The sequence below is a fragment of the Talpa occidentalis genome, unplaced genomic scaffold (assembly GCF_014898055.3).
Source record: "Talpa occidentalis isolate TD23 unplaced genomic scaffold, MPIMG_talOcc4v2.1 talOcc4.12, whole genome shotgun sequence".
NCBI lineage: Eukaryota > Metazoa > Chordata > Mammalia > Eulipotyphla > Talpidae > Talpa > Talpa occidentalis.
In genome coordinates, this window is record NW_023601212.1 from 30,849,469 (window position 1) to 30,865,222 (window position 15,754).

General features: G+C 44.0%; 1 protein-coding gene and 1 long non-coding RNA gene across 4 annotated transcripts in view; one reads left to right on the plus strand and one right to left on the minus strand.

Annotated features, from left to right (window-relative positions):
* Nucleotides 1-15,754, minus strand: part of OPCML (opioid binding protein/cell adhesion molecule like) — a 1,065,334-nt gene that overhangs the window by 495,661 nt on the left and 553,919 nt on the right. Inside the window, exon 1 of one of the 3 annotated variants that reach the window (XM_054693219.1) lies at nt 5,633-6,028. In XM_054693219.1, the coding sequence (XP_054549194.1) occupies nt 5,633-5,799 (167 nt within the window). In that variant the 5' untranslated portion in view covers nt 5,800-6,028. Of the gene's footprint in view, nt 1-5,632; nt 6,308-15,754 lie in introns of those variants that run through there. The other 2 variants (XM_054693220.1, XM_054693218.1) reach the window with 2 other exon arrangements.
* Nucleotides 3,167-4,963, plus strand: LOC129145473 (uncharacterized). Its single transcript, XR_008551071.1, has 3 exons — nt 3,167-3,602; nt 3,683-3,762; nt 4,780-4,963. It is a non-coding gene; the product is annotated as an uncharacterized LOC129145473 (long non-coding RNA).

A 15,754-nucleotide genomic window follows, 5' to 3' on the forward strand; every position in this document is an offset into this window, starting at 1 on the left:
CCCCCTAGTGAAGGTCCAATAAGACTTGTCTGCTCCCTCTCCTCGGTGCATGTCACCAGTGGCCCCCGTCTGACCTGTCACATGCTGGTCAGTGTGGTTCCCTCTCCAGCTCCCCTGAGCTGGTCACACAACAGGCCAAGGTCACAGACCCATTTAGAAGCTCGAAGGAAGGAAAATGAGAACAGGATTAAACCATGGGCCAAATTCACTTAAAGGCCAAAAACTGAACAAAAGAGGTTAGATTAGAGCTACCGAGTTTTCCAGAGTAATTTAGACAGTACCTGGGTATCTATCTTGAAAGCTCTACAACTTCTCCTCCCATCTCCTGCTTTGGTGTGCAGTATGTGGCAGTATTCCCTGACATTCTAGGGTGGGAGAGCTCAGCCTGCTCTTCTATGCTGGTTGCATCCTGCAGCCATGCTCAACACACCCGGACACACCAACTTCCCAGCCTGGCCCCTGGATCTGTGCATCTCTTAGGGTAGACAGCAAGACAAACTCCACTGAGACAGTCCCACTTCCAAATACAGCATCTACTGCTGCTAAGATGATTCCTCCCAACTCTGCTGCCTGCTTGTCCTCTTGCCTTGAGGGATAGTGAAGGCTTGTGCAGAGTTCCAGATCCCTTCCGAGAGACCACAGGGGATTCAACTGTCCCCTCTGCAGGTGATTTAAGCAGAATCCAAAAGTCCGTCAGACCCTCAAGATCTCTAACCAACCACCGTGCCTGAATCCCTGCATCATAGGTTGAAGAGAACGGGAACTTTTAGATATAAGGCTTAATGGCTCTAGAGGAAATGATACATTACGAGAACAAGGCCTATTAGGATGGATTAAGTATTCAACCAGTATTTATTACTTTACTCCTTATTATCCACCACGGTATCTGTGCTGGATACAGCAGACAGGGCTCCTAGCCTCCAGGAGTCCACAGTCTAACCACAACCCCCCATAAATGATAGCTCCTCGGGGTGTATGTGTCAGAACAGAGATCTATAGCCAGTGCAGCTTGGCCTCAAACGAGGGTAACTCTTGACCACAGCCGAGGGTAGAATGCCGAGTGGAACTGGGCAGAGACTGACACATTGTAAGGGTGGGCCCGTGTGTGAGGGTGACGCTGGGGAGAAGGCAGAGCAGATGAGAATGGAAAAGGTTGCAAATGTTATAGGTCATTATCAGGGAGTTCCACTTAACACCCGTAACAACTTGCTTGTAACTACTAGGACAATGCCATAAACCTCATCTCACCTGATATCATGGACTCAGCAGATAGTGTTCCCACCCATACAGGACTGAACTATGTGTTCACAATGATATAACTGGAGAGTGCAGAATAAAATCAGACCCAGGCACCTGAGCCCCAGGCTCTTTCTAGAGCAGCAAAGCAGCCAGTGGTAACCAATAGGCACTCTTGAGTGGGACAGGGCTGCTGAGGCCAGCCTTGCTCAACAGCAAGAAAGGGGTTAAAAGCAGTGGTTCTCAACTCTAACTGTACATGAGAAATACTGGGCGAGGGTCTCCCTGATGGCGCAAGGGGTTAAGTCTCAGCACTATGAAGCTATCCACAACCACTGCAACACAAGTTCTATCCTAGCCCAGGGAGCTGACCCACACGGCACAGCAGACCTCTCCTGTCTCGCCTGCTGCTCCCCTCAGCAGTGTATTTCAGCAGATCTGCTTGTTCTGCTCCCTACTCTGTCTCTGGTGAATCCTCTCACCTCTGCACTGCTAGCCTGCACCCCATTTCTTTAAAAAAGAAATACTGGATGAGATTTGTTAAATGCACACATCCATGCCCTACTTCAGAGATGTGACTTCCAAAAAGCATAAGGCGTGCACTTGTTTTTGAATAAGCTACACTCAGTCGCATCATTTCTACCATAAAAAGCTGCTGATGGTGAGGACAAAATACAGAAAAACTCCCCAAACAGCAGAAGGCTATCCCTAGGAGCTTGACTGCCCAGGTCACTTTGGCAAAATCTCACTGTTCAGATTATTCCTCGGCTCATCTGCAGACACACCACCCTGAACACTCTGGATCTCAGCTAATTATTCGTTGGCTGTAGTTAACCCTTAAATTGTGGCTCTGAGTGGATCAACCCAAAACTCCAAATGAAAATGCAAGAATGTTTCAGAGAAGAGTTACTGATCATAATCCCAGATCAGAAAACCTAGAACAGCAAAAAGGGTTACCCTGCCATACCAAAATAAGTAAATAAATAACAAAATACCTAGTTTATTGGTGGGAACCCTTGCCAGTGGACTCGTTACAACTCCTACCCTTATCCTACTACACCCCTCAAAATGTCCATGTATACCTATGGTCTGGCCCCACTGAGGAAATAAAGTCACCTGAGAGCTGACCGAGGCCCATGGAGAAAGTACCTCAGGCTGTCACAGGGCAGTTGAATTGCACTGTTAGACACCAGCTGACCACACTGAACATCTGGGCTCCTTTCCTGACATGGGCATGGATTCAGATACAGGACTTCTAGATACCTGTCACATCTAATCTAATGGAAAGGCACAGAACATTTTTAAACCAACAGCAGATAATTGTAATGAAATGATTCTGGCCAAGAGGGCCCATTTGTAATAATGAATTCAAATCAGATTCATAGAAGCTATAATTCAGCCATAGTGAATACCACCTTCATTTTCCATATCATCTCTCTTCCAAGAAGGCAAAATAACTCAATATTCAAATAATTATTTTTACTTTTCAAGTAGCCCTGTGAAGTAGTTATGAGGAAGATAATATTGCCTCACTTATAGAAAATGAGTTTCATCCACGTTCAAATCTTCAGTGTCATCTTTGGCATATCACTTCCTAATGTCCCTCAATGCAATCAAAGACCTATCACATCATGCTGCTGTCTCCAAGGAGGAATTCATCCTTCTCTAAGCCAGGCAATTTTTCATTGGAAAATTCAAAGGAGGACCCAGCTTTCTCCATTCTGGTGCTTTTCCTACTAGGTCTTGGGCTTCCCATGTGACTTTATTCAGGATTTAGTAGCAAGCAAGGGATGCCTTACTCCTGGGTGGCAAAGCCACAGTGGAAAACCTCTCTGAGGCTGATGTGAATGGGGACATTTTTCTGTACATTCTGAACATTTGATGCATTCAGAACACTAAATTCCCACATTCTGAATTCCCAACAGAACATCGTCAAGGAGCCTAAAGAATACTCATAGCTAAGAAGTGCAATTTTTTAAGACCAAAAACAACACAAAATACATTCCGGCAGGACTATCAAGGTCTGAGACCATGGACTTCCAGAGACTAAAAGCACGCACTTTCCTTCTGAATGCTGACAAATAAGTTTTTTTTTTTTTTTTTTTTACTGAGATGGTCACATAGCTGCTAGCCAATAAACCAAGGATTGGTGGAAAACAAACAAAAAGAGGGAGAATGAATGTGGGACTCCCAGGCATTTGCAGGAGATATTGACATTATTTTAAGAAATATTGTGATAACAATGAAATCATAACCTTAAAACCTCAGGAAATATTAAGCATTAAGTGATGAAGGCAAGAAAAGAAGAAGAGAATGCATCATAGGCAAAATCATAGGAATTACATAAAGTAGGAAAGTAATAAAAGGTAAGAAAATAAGAGGTAAAATAAAGAGGCATTAAAATGATTTAAATAAGTGGATGATGTGCTGAGTTTCTCCATTCCAGGGCAAATTACACAGAAGAGAAGAAGCAAAATCAACACAAGACAAGGACTTACTTTTTTAAAAAATAAAGCACGCAATCAGGTAACAGATAACAGTTATACTTGGAAGATGTAAGTTTTATTTTCTCTACAATGCATAAAAAGCAACTATTCAGCTTTCCTTTTTTTATTCCCAGACCCATTACCAAGCCCAGCTGCTAGACATTAGAATTAAAGATCATGAAAACAGGCCAGCAGCTAATTAAAAAAAAAAAAAAAAGTAGATCAAAGCTGGCCCTCTGCTGGTGGAGCCTTCTTATTGCAGCCCAGAAAGCCAAAAGCTTAGGGATTTTGAGTTTCTAGTTCAACTTTCAGGGGCAGGAAATGGACAGAAGATTTTGGAAGGTTCAACTCTGAGACCTCTTTGCCCCCATTAGTAGATTGGATGATAAAGAGAGGTGCGTAGCAGAATCATAAACAGGCTTCACCCATCTGCATTTCATTTCCTTGGATAACATGCACTGTGGCCTGTGAGCTGCTACAAATAGTCATTCCATAAGTCACATCTCAGAGAGTGTACTCCTGAAACTTCTCCGAGGCAATGAAATAGGCACATTATTTTCTAGTTTGTCTGGAGGGTTTTCCCTCCTGCCATCAGGTCCATCTCTATTTTTACTCTCCCTATTCTCTACTTCATCTTTATTTTCTTTCTTACTCCTTCCTCCTCCTGCCCTGCCCCAATCCCCCAATTCCATGAGCCAGCAGACAGGGTTCAGGATCTGTTCTCCAGTTCCAAAGGAGGTTCAGCTACGAACCACCCAAACTGGCAAAAATCCATCGATAGTGCTTGGGTTTAAGAAAGGCTAGTCAGCATCCCAGAGGGCTTTCTTTTCTTCCCCAGGGAGACATCTGTCTAGATAAAGACAGAGTCCAACCAAGAGACTAGGAAGGAAACCCCTCCCTCATTGGTTTCTTGGAGAAGTCAGGTTCTTTGACTGAATACCCTAGGAGGAATGCTTTATTTTCACCATAACCATCAAAGTCACAGAGGCAAACGCGTTCACCCTGTGTATGCTGTGAGCCAGAGTTAAGCTGGGACATCCCTGAATCTGTCTCCTAGGACCAGAACTGCCTCATTAAAGGGATAAAAGATGATATCTGCTGAGCTGGTGGAAACTGGTGGCTGCATTTTTATTAAAGTCTCTGCTGCAGCAGGCCCAGTCCCCAAAGGTTCATATTCCAAGACTCTCTACCCCCCCTGCCTGGAGCATGTAAGTGTTTCTCTGTAACTCATTAAAGTAAAACAAAACGCTTTTCTTTTTGTGCTTTTCAGACAGGAATGATGTTGTTACATAAAAGCTACATGTCTCCTCTCCTTGGTCCCAGCCTGCAAAGATGAAACTGCCCTCATAATTTATAATAGGGGCCCCAGGAGCACCACACTGATGACAGGGATGGCTGCATCTTGAGCAGACTCATAAAGGGCCATGGCCCAGCCTTAGCAATTCCAGAATCTGACATTATAGGTATCTCTAGAACAGGGGTGAGACAGCCCATCTTGAGGATTATCTCTGCCTCATCACAGACCTTTCTGGCCTGTGAGAGAGCCACCAGGTTATCCACTCCCACCCCGCCCCATATTTCAACTCCGTCCATCTCAGGTTCTCCTCTTGGTGCTATGCCAAAAGTCCACCCAGCTATGCCATGGCCTCAGACACACAGAGTCCCAAACAAGGATTCAGGGTTCACTTGCAAGATCCTGAACCCAAAAAACCGAAGCAAATGACAAACCTGTCCAGGAGAATGGGTTGCCAGTTGCCACAGTAAGCAAGCGGCACCTCTTGTGCCTGCAAAAGCCCTCTGGGAGGTTCCCGTCCTCTCCCAAGAAAGCAAGTCAGTTCTCTACCCCATGGCCCCTACCCCTGTAAGCCCATCCTAGGGGCTCAGTCCCCCACTGAAGTATAGCTCCCTACCTGAGGGTGGCGCTCTCCCCCTGCCGGACCGTCACGTTGTCCATAGCTTTGGGGAAGGTGGCATCTCCGCTGCGCACCGGCACTCCTGTGGGTACAAGGAACAGCAGCCTGAGAGACACGACCACGAGGCACTTCCAGGGCAGGAACAGGTACCCACAGACCCCCATCCTCGACAGCCACAACTTCCCAGAACTCCGGAGCGGCGCGGTCCAGGTCCCCCGCCCCACTCTCCAGCGGGTCTCAGGAAGTGGTGCGGGCAGAGGAAAGGGACGGAGCTAGCCAGAAGCAGGGAAGGGGAAGAAGAAAGGAGTCCAGGCTCTCCGGAGTCTAAAGATCCTTCCTCAGCTCCTGCCTCAGCTTTCCAGTCTAGCACCACCAGATGCCCCCTCCTGCATCCAAAAAGCGCTTCCTGGACGCTCCCCTGGGGAGCAGGGAGGCAGCCGGGAAGGGAGAGGAAGAAGGAAGGTGCAGGGATGAAGGTCACAGATGGCTCTTTCTCTGCCTCTCTCTTCAAGATGCTACTTTAAGATTCAGTTGGGCACGTTCAGCAGAGGTCTGGCATCAAAAGTTTATAACCCAAAGAAGCGAGGCAAGTGTCTCGGACATAAAGGAGATGCATCAGAAGCGGCTGCTTCAAGGAGAAAATGTTTTATTAGCTCACACCTATGGACAGATAGATTTAGACGCCAGCTCAAGTCTCAGAGCCGGCCCCCAAAGGCGCAAAAAAGTTCCTCCGCGGGCACCCGCCGCCGGCTCAGCCCGAGGATCCTCCGCGGCCGGGCACGTCCTCGCCCGCAGCCCGGGGGCGACTGGCGGCCAGCCCGGCCCGCGATCGCCAGCCGCGGAGCGCCGCCCGGCGCAGGCTCTGGGAGCTCGGGGAGCAGCGCGGACGGCGCCCCCGCCTCCTCCGGGGACGCGGCACGGGACGCGGGGACGCGCGGACGCCACGCTCAGCGGCCGCCCCCGGCCTCCGAGCCGCCTGCTTCCCGGGAGCAGCCCCGACGCGCGCGGGCCCCGACCGCCGGGGTTGTCATGGCAGCAGCTCCATCACTGACCGCCACTTTCTCCCGTGCCGGCGCCGAGCGAGCCGAGCGCGAGGACTGCGCTCATCCCGGCGGGCGGGCGGGCGCGAGGGCACCGGAGTCCACCTTAACCCCGCCGCGCCAGACCCTCCCGCGTGGGCTGGGCGCCGGGCGGCGGTGAGGCGGCAGCTCCCCCCGAGCCGCTCTCCCCCTGACACCCCACGCAGCCGAGAGAAGGCTGCACCCCTCTTAGTGGCTCGCTGGCGGGGGGTCGGAAGTGGGGGCGGTCTGAGGAAAGCAGCAAATTGAAAATTGACACTCGCAACCTCCCCTCCCTGCCGCTGGAGCAGAAGTTGCCAAACCCGCCTTGGAGAACTGAACTATGTTTTCCAAGCCGGGAGCTGCAACTGTGTGCGAGTCCATGGTTCTGCTGCCTCCAGTATTGGGCAGAGCAATGCTGAGCCTTTGCAAAAAGATAGACTGTGCTTCCCCACGACCCGCCTTGAAATCCTCATGGCCCTCCACTCTTTTGGGCTCTCAAACTGGCAGATCTGAATCCTTTCCTATGGCACAATGTGCAAGGAGTCCCTATCCTGGTCCATGCTTGTTAACCAAGTTTGCTCTTGCAAAAAAGGAAGATCTAGGGAAAACACAGGGGGGGTCCTAGAAAGTATTAGGACTGATTTTCATGAATTCCAACTATGGCTTTATGATCATGACAGGACTCGTCGCCATCACTGAATTGGGAGGGGGCTTTCCAGGGGCATTCTTACAGGCCAGGCTTCGCTTTGGGTAGGGGGCCAAGTGGTGGTGAATGGGTTAATTTATTTCACTTCTTAACCCACTTGTGAGCTCAAGCTTTCCTGGAGCCGGTCATGACATTTATGTGTTTGTTTTTTCCATTTCCCCGGCAAAAAGCACCCCTGTTTTGAGTGGTTGTTACCCTTGCATCATCATTAAGTGGTTGCCATGTGTCTTTGCTTTACTGCAGGCTTTCTCACATCCTTTTGTTAGATTAGACTGGGCTCTGAACACTTGTTACCACGAAATTTAATTCAAAATATAAGCAGTAAACACTTATCATTTATTACCTCAGTTACTGAAGGCTATAAACACACTTCCTGCTCTCAGTTATGAGGGACTGAGCACAAATAAATACTACCCCAACCTAACCCCTTATTGTAAATTGGTAGCCCACATACCATTTTAGGTCTAAGGGTTTTAATTTAGAGCATCATAATGGAAAAGAAAGAACAACATGTCACTAGTCATGTTGTGTATGTTGTATATGTTTTTAATAGAGTGGAAATATGTATCAGCTACTTTCCAGAAAGCACACATTAACAAAGGCAGGAGTAGGACAGAGGACGCATCCCATTCATTTTGGGCTTCAGGCTGAGCAAAGCAGTGATGCAAGAGGCAAGGCAGAGGACTCAGAAAGCAGACACATTATTTATTTGGGGATACCCACTGGTTTTCATGACATGCATGTTTCCTGAAGACTTGAGTGCAGACCTGGGCTTCCTGTATGCACAGAAATCCTCCCAGCCCTGAGATGCTCTTGTCCATTATCACCAACTAGAAAGGATTTCCCTTAATGATTTAACCTATGTACAGCTGATGAGAATGTGCTTATGGTTTTCTTCAGTTACAGAGTTTGTGTTTTGAATGCTGGGGACAGCAGCAACGGAGTTGGGTTAAACTGCTGTGGAAGTCAGGCTGTAGCTAACTCTTTGTGGCTCCTACTGATACTGGCCTCAATGCTTCTCAGGACATGCAAATGGGGCAGTTGCTTAATCCAAATCAATTCATGACAAGCTACTCAAGATGGGAAGAATTATTGCAGAAGAACAGAAAGGAAAGAGCATGAGATTCCAGGTGGGTAAACAATAGCTGGGACAGGCAAAGAAGGGAGACAGAGATAGCAGAAAGTAAGGCAATATGTATTCTCAACAATGTGTAATAAATCCTGCTCTTGGGAAAGGACTATACCAAGTATCTGCTTTTCTCAAAGTCTGCTCCCTCCAATCATAGGTCTCTGGAGTTCTAGAAACAAGACCTGGGTCTATTCTCTTCTCTAAGTTTGCCTCCTATTTCAATATTTGCGAGTGAATAAGTTAAACTCAAGGGCTAATGATTGGAAAAATAAATGCAGATTCTGATCTTCATGACAATCTACATCTATAGTGTTGTGGGGGAGATTTTATTCATTTGGAAGACATTGCTAAAAACCACTCATATAATAGAAGGTCAAACCAAATTGAAATAAGAGAGAAAAAGGGGTGAGGTTCACAATGAACAAAGACTTAGGTAGTTTCTCATGGTAGTATACTATGAAATACTGGCTTGAGTAAAATGATGGGAGAGCCCAGAAAAATGTCTCTTGGATATGTGACATCATCTATGAAGTTAATTATATGAGGACAGACAAGTGATGATTAAGAATTTTGGTTCTGAAGTGGGCTCTTTAGATACTGACTTTCAACACTTCAGCTGTGTGACAGTACCAAGTAATATCTCTCTCAACAATTTTATATGGCTTGTGGGCAACTTGACATGTCCTCAAGATTTTGCTTTAAGATATGTAAGATAACAGTCATGACAATAACTACCTAATAATAAGAGATGATGAAAATTAGAAGTCACCTAAGATCAAAATTGGTTATTAACAAGGTTTCATTTTATAATGGAGGGACTGACATAGCAAGGGTGACTTGGTAATTCTGGACCCTGGTAATTCTGGATCCAACTGAAATGTCTGAATTTATCTAATGAAATTTGTATCCAGTTGTAAAAGCAATTTCAAGCTGTGTGTTATTCATAAATAAAGAAAATGTACAGCTTGTGTTTATCTGAGAGAAGATTGTACCCAGCTGTTCTGTGTGTGCATTAGGAAGAAACATAAAGTAAGAACCCCATATATAATGCATATTTATATGTCAGAAACCCACCTAAATCTGTGAGGACCCCATGGGGTGGAATGACTGAGAAGGCAATGTGGCTCAGCCCAAAGGAGTTGGCTCTCTCTTGGGGTCCTCTGGATTTGGAGGCACAGTAAACCAAAAATGCTTGCTGGTGGACAGAAAAGTAAGAATCAACTGAGCCTCAAACTTTCAGACTTCAGAAGGTTCCAAAAATTGGCAACACATTCCAGAACACAAAACTATGGAGGAGACACAAATATCATCTTCTGTAAGCCCAAAGCAAGACCATGTAACAGTTGCTACATGATCAGCGCTAAACCTGAACAAGCCACTTCATTTCTCCTTGTCCCTTCATAGCTTGGGTCTTCTAGTCAATTGCTAACATGAATCCAGAATTCAGGTCATTTGGATCTCAATCTTTTCCCATCGTAGGCCACTCCACCTACTTTCTAATTCAGGCCTCATTGGTTTGACCTAGTAAAAAGAACTGCTATTGGGCATGAATCAAATTCATGCTGTGTATCCCAGCTCTGCCACTTACAAGTTCTGTCATCTTGGGCATATTGCCTATCATCTCTGGGTGTATCTTGTAATAAACAGGGTAAATAAGAGCTACTTCATGGGATTGCTGTGAAAATTCAGACAGAGAACTCACGTGGGGGCTCATGGTAGCAATCAGTGATGGTGAAACCTCAATCCCTCTTTTCTTCTATGTGAAAATAACTGAAATTGACCAACCAAAAAAAAAAAAAAAGAAAGAAAGAAAAGAAACCCAACAACAATACAACAACAACAACAAAAAACCAAAGGACTTTTACTGTAACAAAAGTTACAATACAAAGCACTAAAATAAACTTGTCAACAGAAAAAGATAAGGCATGCTAGACTTGCATTGTGAAAAGATATATGAGATTTATGAACTACCAATAGATAGAGAAGCCAGTTATCAACCCCATTATCCTACACTCTTTCAAAGTGATTGTATATGTGTGTGTCTTGCTCTTCCATGATTCTTCTGCTCTGGACTACAATCGGGTGCAACATAAAAACACCAGCAAATAGGGATTGTGCTCTGCAAAATAAGCCAGAAGGAACAGTTAAAATATCTAATGGTTTCACTTACAGGAGGAATATAGGGAAAACAAATTAAGGATCAGGAAAAAAAATAATAATAAATAAATAAAAATTAACGAGCAACTATAAATCAGAGACATTCTGCAGGGGAGGAGGTGGGATAGAAACAGGAGAGGGACGAGCACAAGGGACTATGGCGATGGTGCACAGGTGAATTGGTGGTAGGAATTTTATGGGGACTACACCTGAGAGGAAAAAGCAAACATTGCATGAAAATGAACAATGATGTAAAATATATATTAATTAAGTAAAACAAAAATAGTATTCAGTAAAAAGTGTGAGAAATTACAGTTAAGTATAATTTTTAAAACAGTTATTTATTTATACAAGAACTGGGGTACAGGCCAGAGGCACAGGAGGGTGAGAGGATTCACCAGAGACAGAGCAGGGAGCAGAACAGGCAGATGGACCAAGAACACTGCTGAGGGGAGCAGCAGGCAAGACAGGAGAGGTCTGCATGCCATGTGGGTATCTCCCTGGATGTCTGGGAATCGAACCTGTGCTGCAGAGGCTGCAGACAGCTTCACAGTGCTGTGCTCAACCCGCTGTGCCACGGGGGAGGCCCTACAGTTAAGTATAATTTGATTTTACTAAAAGTTACTTAATTTCTTTTTATAAAAAGATTTATTTATTTATTTATTTATACTAGCACTGGGTACAGTCAAAAGTGCAGGAGGATGAGAGGATTCACCAGAGCCAGAGCGGGGAAGAGAACAGACAGACTGATGAAATACACTGCTGAGGGGAGCAGCAGTGGGCACGGCAGGAGAGGTCTGCGTGCCATGTGGGACCCTCGCCGGTGGCCGGGGATCGAACCGGCACTGAAGAGGCTGCAGGCAGCTTCGCAGCCCAGTGCTTAACCGCGTGCCACCAGGGGAGGCCCAGTTACTTAATTTCTATACTTTTAAGTATGTTTGAAATATTTCATAATGAAAAATAAATTTAAAAAATTGGAAAAAAAACAGCAAATAATTGCTGCATGAGAGAACTCGTGCCCATGCTCTAAAATCAATGGAATGTCACAGAAGCTGATGAGAGGCTCCAGCCACATTCCCCTTACTATACTCTTACTTCCTCCCTGGCCCTCCAACCCCTCAATCTGGGATATTACAAGGCATCCACTGTATCCAAACATTTTCTTTCAGAAAGTCTGGAGTCTTATATAAAGGGACTAATTTCCACAAGCCAGACAATAAAATCAACTCATCACTTTATAGTCACTCCTCATATAGTTCTATAAATCAAAAAACAAAAAAAAATTATATCGAGATCTACAAATCATAACATCAGTTTCTTAAATGCTCAGCAGGAGTTGTTTCCGTTTTACCCCTATTGAGTCTCACTATAGCTTCTAGTTGAAAGGCCACACTGGGTAGGAGATGGCTCTTACCTCCCAGCGCACCAGGGTTTGGAGCACAGAACCCCCTTCAGAGATTGACAATATAGCTCTAAATCTGGACCAGCTACTAGGAGCTGGGGGTCTTGGGCAGCAGATGGGTTTCCTTTGAGCCCAAGTTTCTCCACTGGTTAGTCTGGAAACTTTATCCCTTTGTTTTTTTTAAAGAATTGAACAGGTTGTATGTGAGATACCCACAGGGGATTTGGCAGATAGTAAATGCTCAAAAAACAGGTGTTCTACTACTACTTCATCTGTGTACTTCATCCTGATAAAATTAATCTGATCTCTCTCATACTTAGGAAGCCAAACTTGAACTTGGCTTTCACATTATATATTGGTTACTTGCAATCTTATTTGCCAAACTTTTAAAACTATCATTTATTTATCCTGTTGACTAATTTATTCATTCCTTTCTTCCTTTTTTTTTTTTTTTTGGACCAACATCCTTTGCCTATCTACTCATTGTGCTAGAACTGGGGATACAAAGAACATGCTACAAAGAATATGTTCACTGCCCACAGGAGTTCATAGCCCTGTAAGGGCAAATAAACCACATAATGGATTCAGTACAACATAATAAGATTTAAAGTTAAAATACGGGCCTCCCTGGTAGCGTAAGGGGTTAAGACACAACCTATGAAGCTATCTGCAGCCACTGCAGCACAAGTTTGTTCCCCGGCCAGGGAGCTACCCACATGACACAGCAGACGTCTCCTGACTCACCCACTGCTCCTCTCAGCAGTGTATCTCAGTGGATCTACCTGTTCTGTTCCCCACTCTGTCTCTGGTGAATCCTCTCACCCCTCACACCTCTGGCTTGTACCCCAGTTCATGTATGCATAAATAAAATAAATCTTAAAAAAAATAAAGTTAAAATAGGCAAGAATGCCACCTAAAATAGGTCCAATGCCTCTGAGCATTGCACCATCTAAATTAGATTAAGATTCCTAGAAAGCTGCTTGAAGGAAGTGACTCCTAAGTTCACTTCTAAAGGCTGGGTGGCTGTACACTGCCAACTGGTTTCTGATGTTGGCAACTGAATGGATGATGTTACCCATCACAGAGAAACAACAAGGAGAGTTGATCCTGAGTGCAAGGTGATGAATGACCAGTATTGAACATGAGGCATTGGTGAGACACCAAAGTAAAGATCACTGCTGGTATTTGGATATTTAGGTTATGAGCCTAAGAAAGAGATGATGTTTACAGTTATAGATTTTGGAACTCTCTTTGTGTAAGTAGGACCTGAAGTGCTGAATACTAATGAAGTCACTCAGTTAAAGCAGTAGACTGAGAAGGAATAAAGCATTAAATGCAAATTCTGGGCAACATCAACATGTAACGGGTGAGTGGAAGAACTCATGAAGGATTCTGCAAAAGTGGCCAAAAAAATAGAAGGCAAAGCAGGAATCAGTGACCTCACAGAAGTCAAGCAGGAGACTGTTTAGAGAGTGGTTAACAGTGTCAGATACCAGGCATTCAGGAAATGAAGAAAGGGCATCCAAGTTGTGCCCAGCACCGTGGAGGATACTGGTGACTCTAGAGACTCTGGCAGAAGTGGTTTCACTCCTGGGCAGCTGCAGAAGGTAAGTGGAATGATGGCATCCAAAGAATGGAGAAAGCAAATGTGCCCCAAGCTCCATTATGAAAGAGCAAGAGAGGAGAAAGGGCAGAGAATTGGGCCCGATATAGACTATATTGTTTTACTTTGTTTCATCTTCAACGTGAGAGACTTGAATATTTATTTATGGTGTGTGAAGATTAAGAATTCCTGGAAGGTACCATAGGTCTGATTGTGCTGATCACAATGTTCTGTGTGTGGTTAATGATTAATAAACATGCAAGGATGAGTTGTTTCTGGCCAGAATTTCCATCTTTGGACCCACTTAGGAACAGACCAAACAACACTTAAAAATTAATGGCAGTGATCACTGTGGCTGTCATCATCACCATCCTCTCCCTCGTGTGCCAGACAGAAGGATGCTCAATCACAGATACCACCTCAGATAACCCCTCAACACCTCTGTTAGGAAGGCATCACTGAGGTTAGACTAAAAAGCCAATGCATGGAGGAATTATTCCTGGCCATCTCTAGGAACTCAAAGTAGAAAATGCTCAGTCTTACCCCTCTCTTCATGGTTTTCTGATTTATCACCAGCTCATAACAGTTCCTGGTGCATAACAGATTTTCCAATAAATTGTTATTCAATCATTAAAAAATAGGGCATTATTCGAACTGAAGTTCAGACAGAGAAAGGCAATACCATTTGATATCACTTAAATGTGGACTCTTAAATAAATAAATAAATGAGCTCATGGATGCAGAGAACAAATTGGTGGTTGCCAGAGTTGGGGGGGGGGATGATGAAATGGGAGAAGAATGGTTAAAAAGTAGAAACTTCCACTTACAACATAAATAAGTCAAGGGGATATAATGAATAGCATGGTGACTGTCATTGATAATTTTGTAGTATATATTTAAAAGTTGCTAAGAGAGTAGGTCTTAAAAGTTTCCATCACAAGGCAAAATGTGCAACTGTATAGTGAAAAAAAATCATAAATATGTGTGGTGACGAATGTTAAACTAGATTTTATTGTGGTGATCATTTTGCAATATATGCAAACATCAAATCAGTTTGTATACCTGACGCTAATATGTTATTTGTGAATTATATCTTCATTAAAATAGTGATATACCTCCAGTTTATGCCTTCCAAGTTCACAGATATCATAGCTATTCAAGATTCACATTAAATAATCAAAAATATCTGTCTTTTTTTTGGACACTGGACAACATTTTATTGGCAGAAGTTTAGCTTGAGGTGAAGGACAAAAATTAGAGTACTTCAGTTTAGTTTGTATTTCTAGTCCCATATATTACTGGTGTTGCTCCACACTATTGTGAGAAGCCCCTCAAGGTGGGAAAGGAGTGGGCTGTACCACATGACTAATAAGCAATATAAATATAGTAGACATTTTACAGGATATAGTAGTATAATATATAGTAATAAAAATGTATGATAATATAAATGCATAAATAAAATATAGGGCATGCATATGTGAATGTATATATGAATGTGTATAGAGAAAGGAGGGGGAAGGGAGAGAGGGAGGAGGGGAGACAAGAGAGAGAAACAGAGAGAGACAGAAAGAGATTTATTTTAAGGAATTGGCTCCTGAGACTTTGAGGCTGGCAAGCCCAAAGTCTGTGGAGCAGGACACAGGCTGAAGACTCAGGGAGAAGTTAATACTGCAGTTCCAATATAAAGGTATTCTACTCACAAAATTTCTTTTTCAAGGGGAGGTTAGTCTTTTTCTATTAAAATCTTCAACTGATTAGATGAGGCCCACTCACATCATAAAGGTTAATCTGCTTTACTCAAATTCCACTAATTTAAATGATAATCTCATATTTAAAATTGCCTTCACAGATACATCTAGAATAATGTTTGACCAAATATCTGGCTTGTCTATCAAGTTGACACAAAAGATCAACTCTCAAATCTCAATTTTTCCTGGAGATAACCTTCCTAAAAGGATTAAAATCATTTTAATCCTTTAATCCTACTCCTTTAGGAACTTCATAGAAAAAGAAAGGAAAAGTCCTTCTACCTTCTCACCAAATAGTTTTACCTTGGCAGAC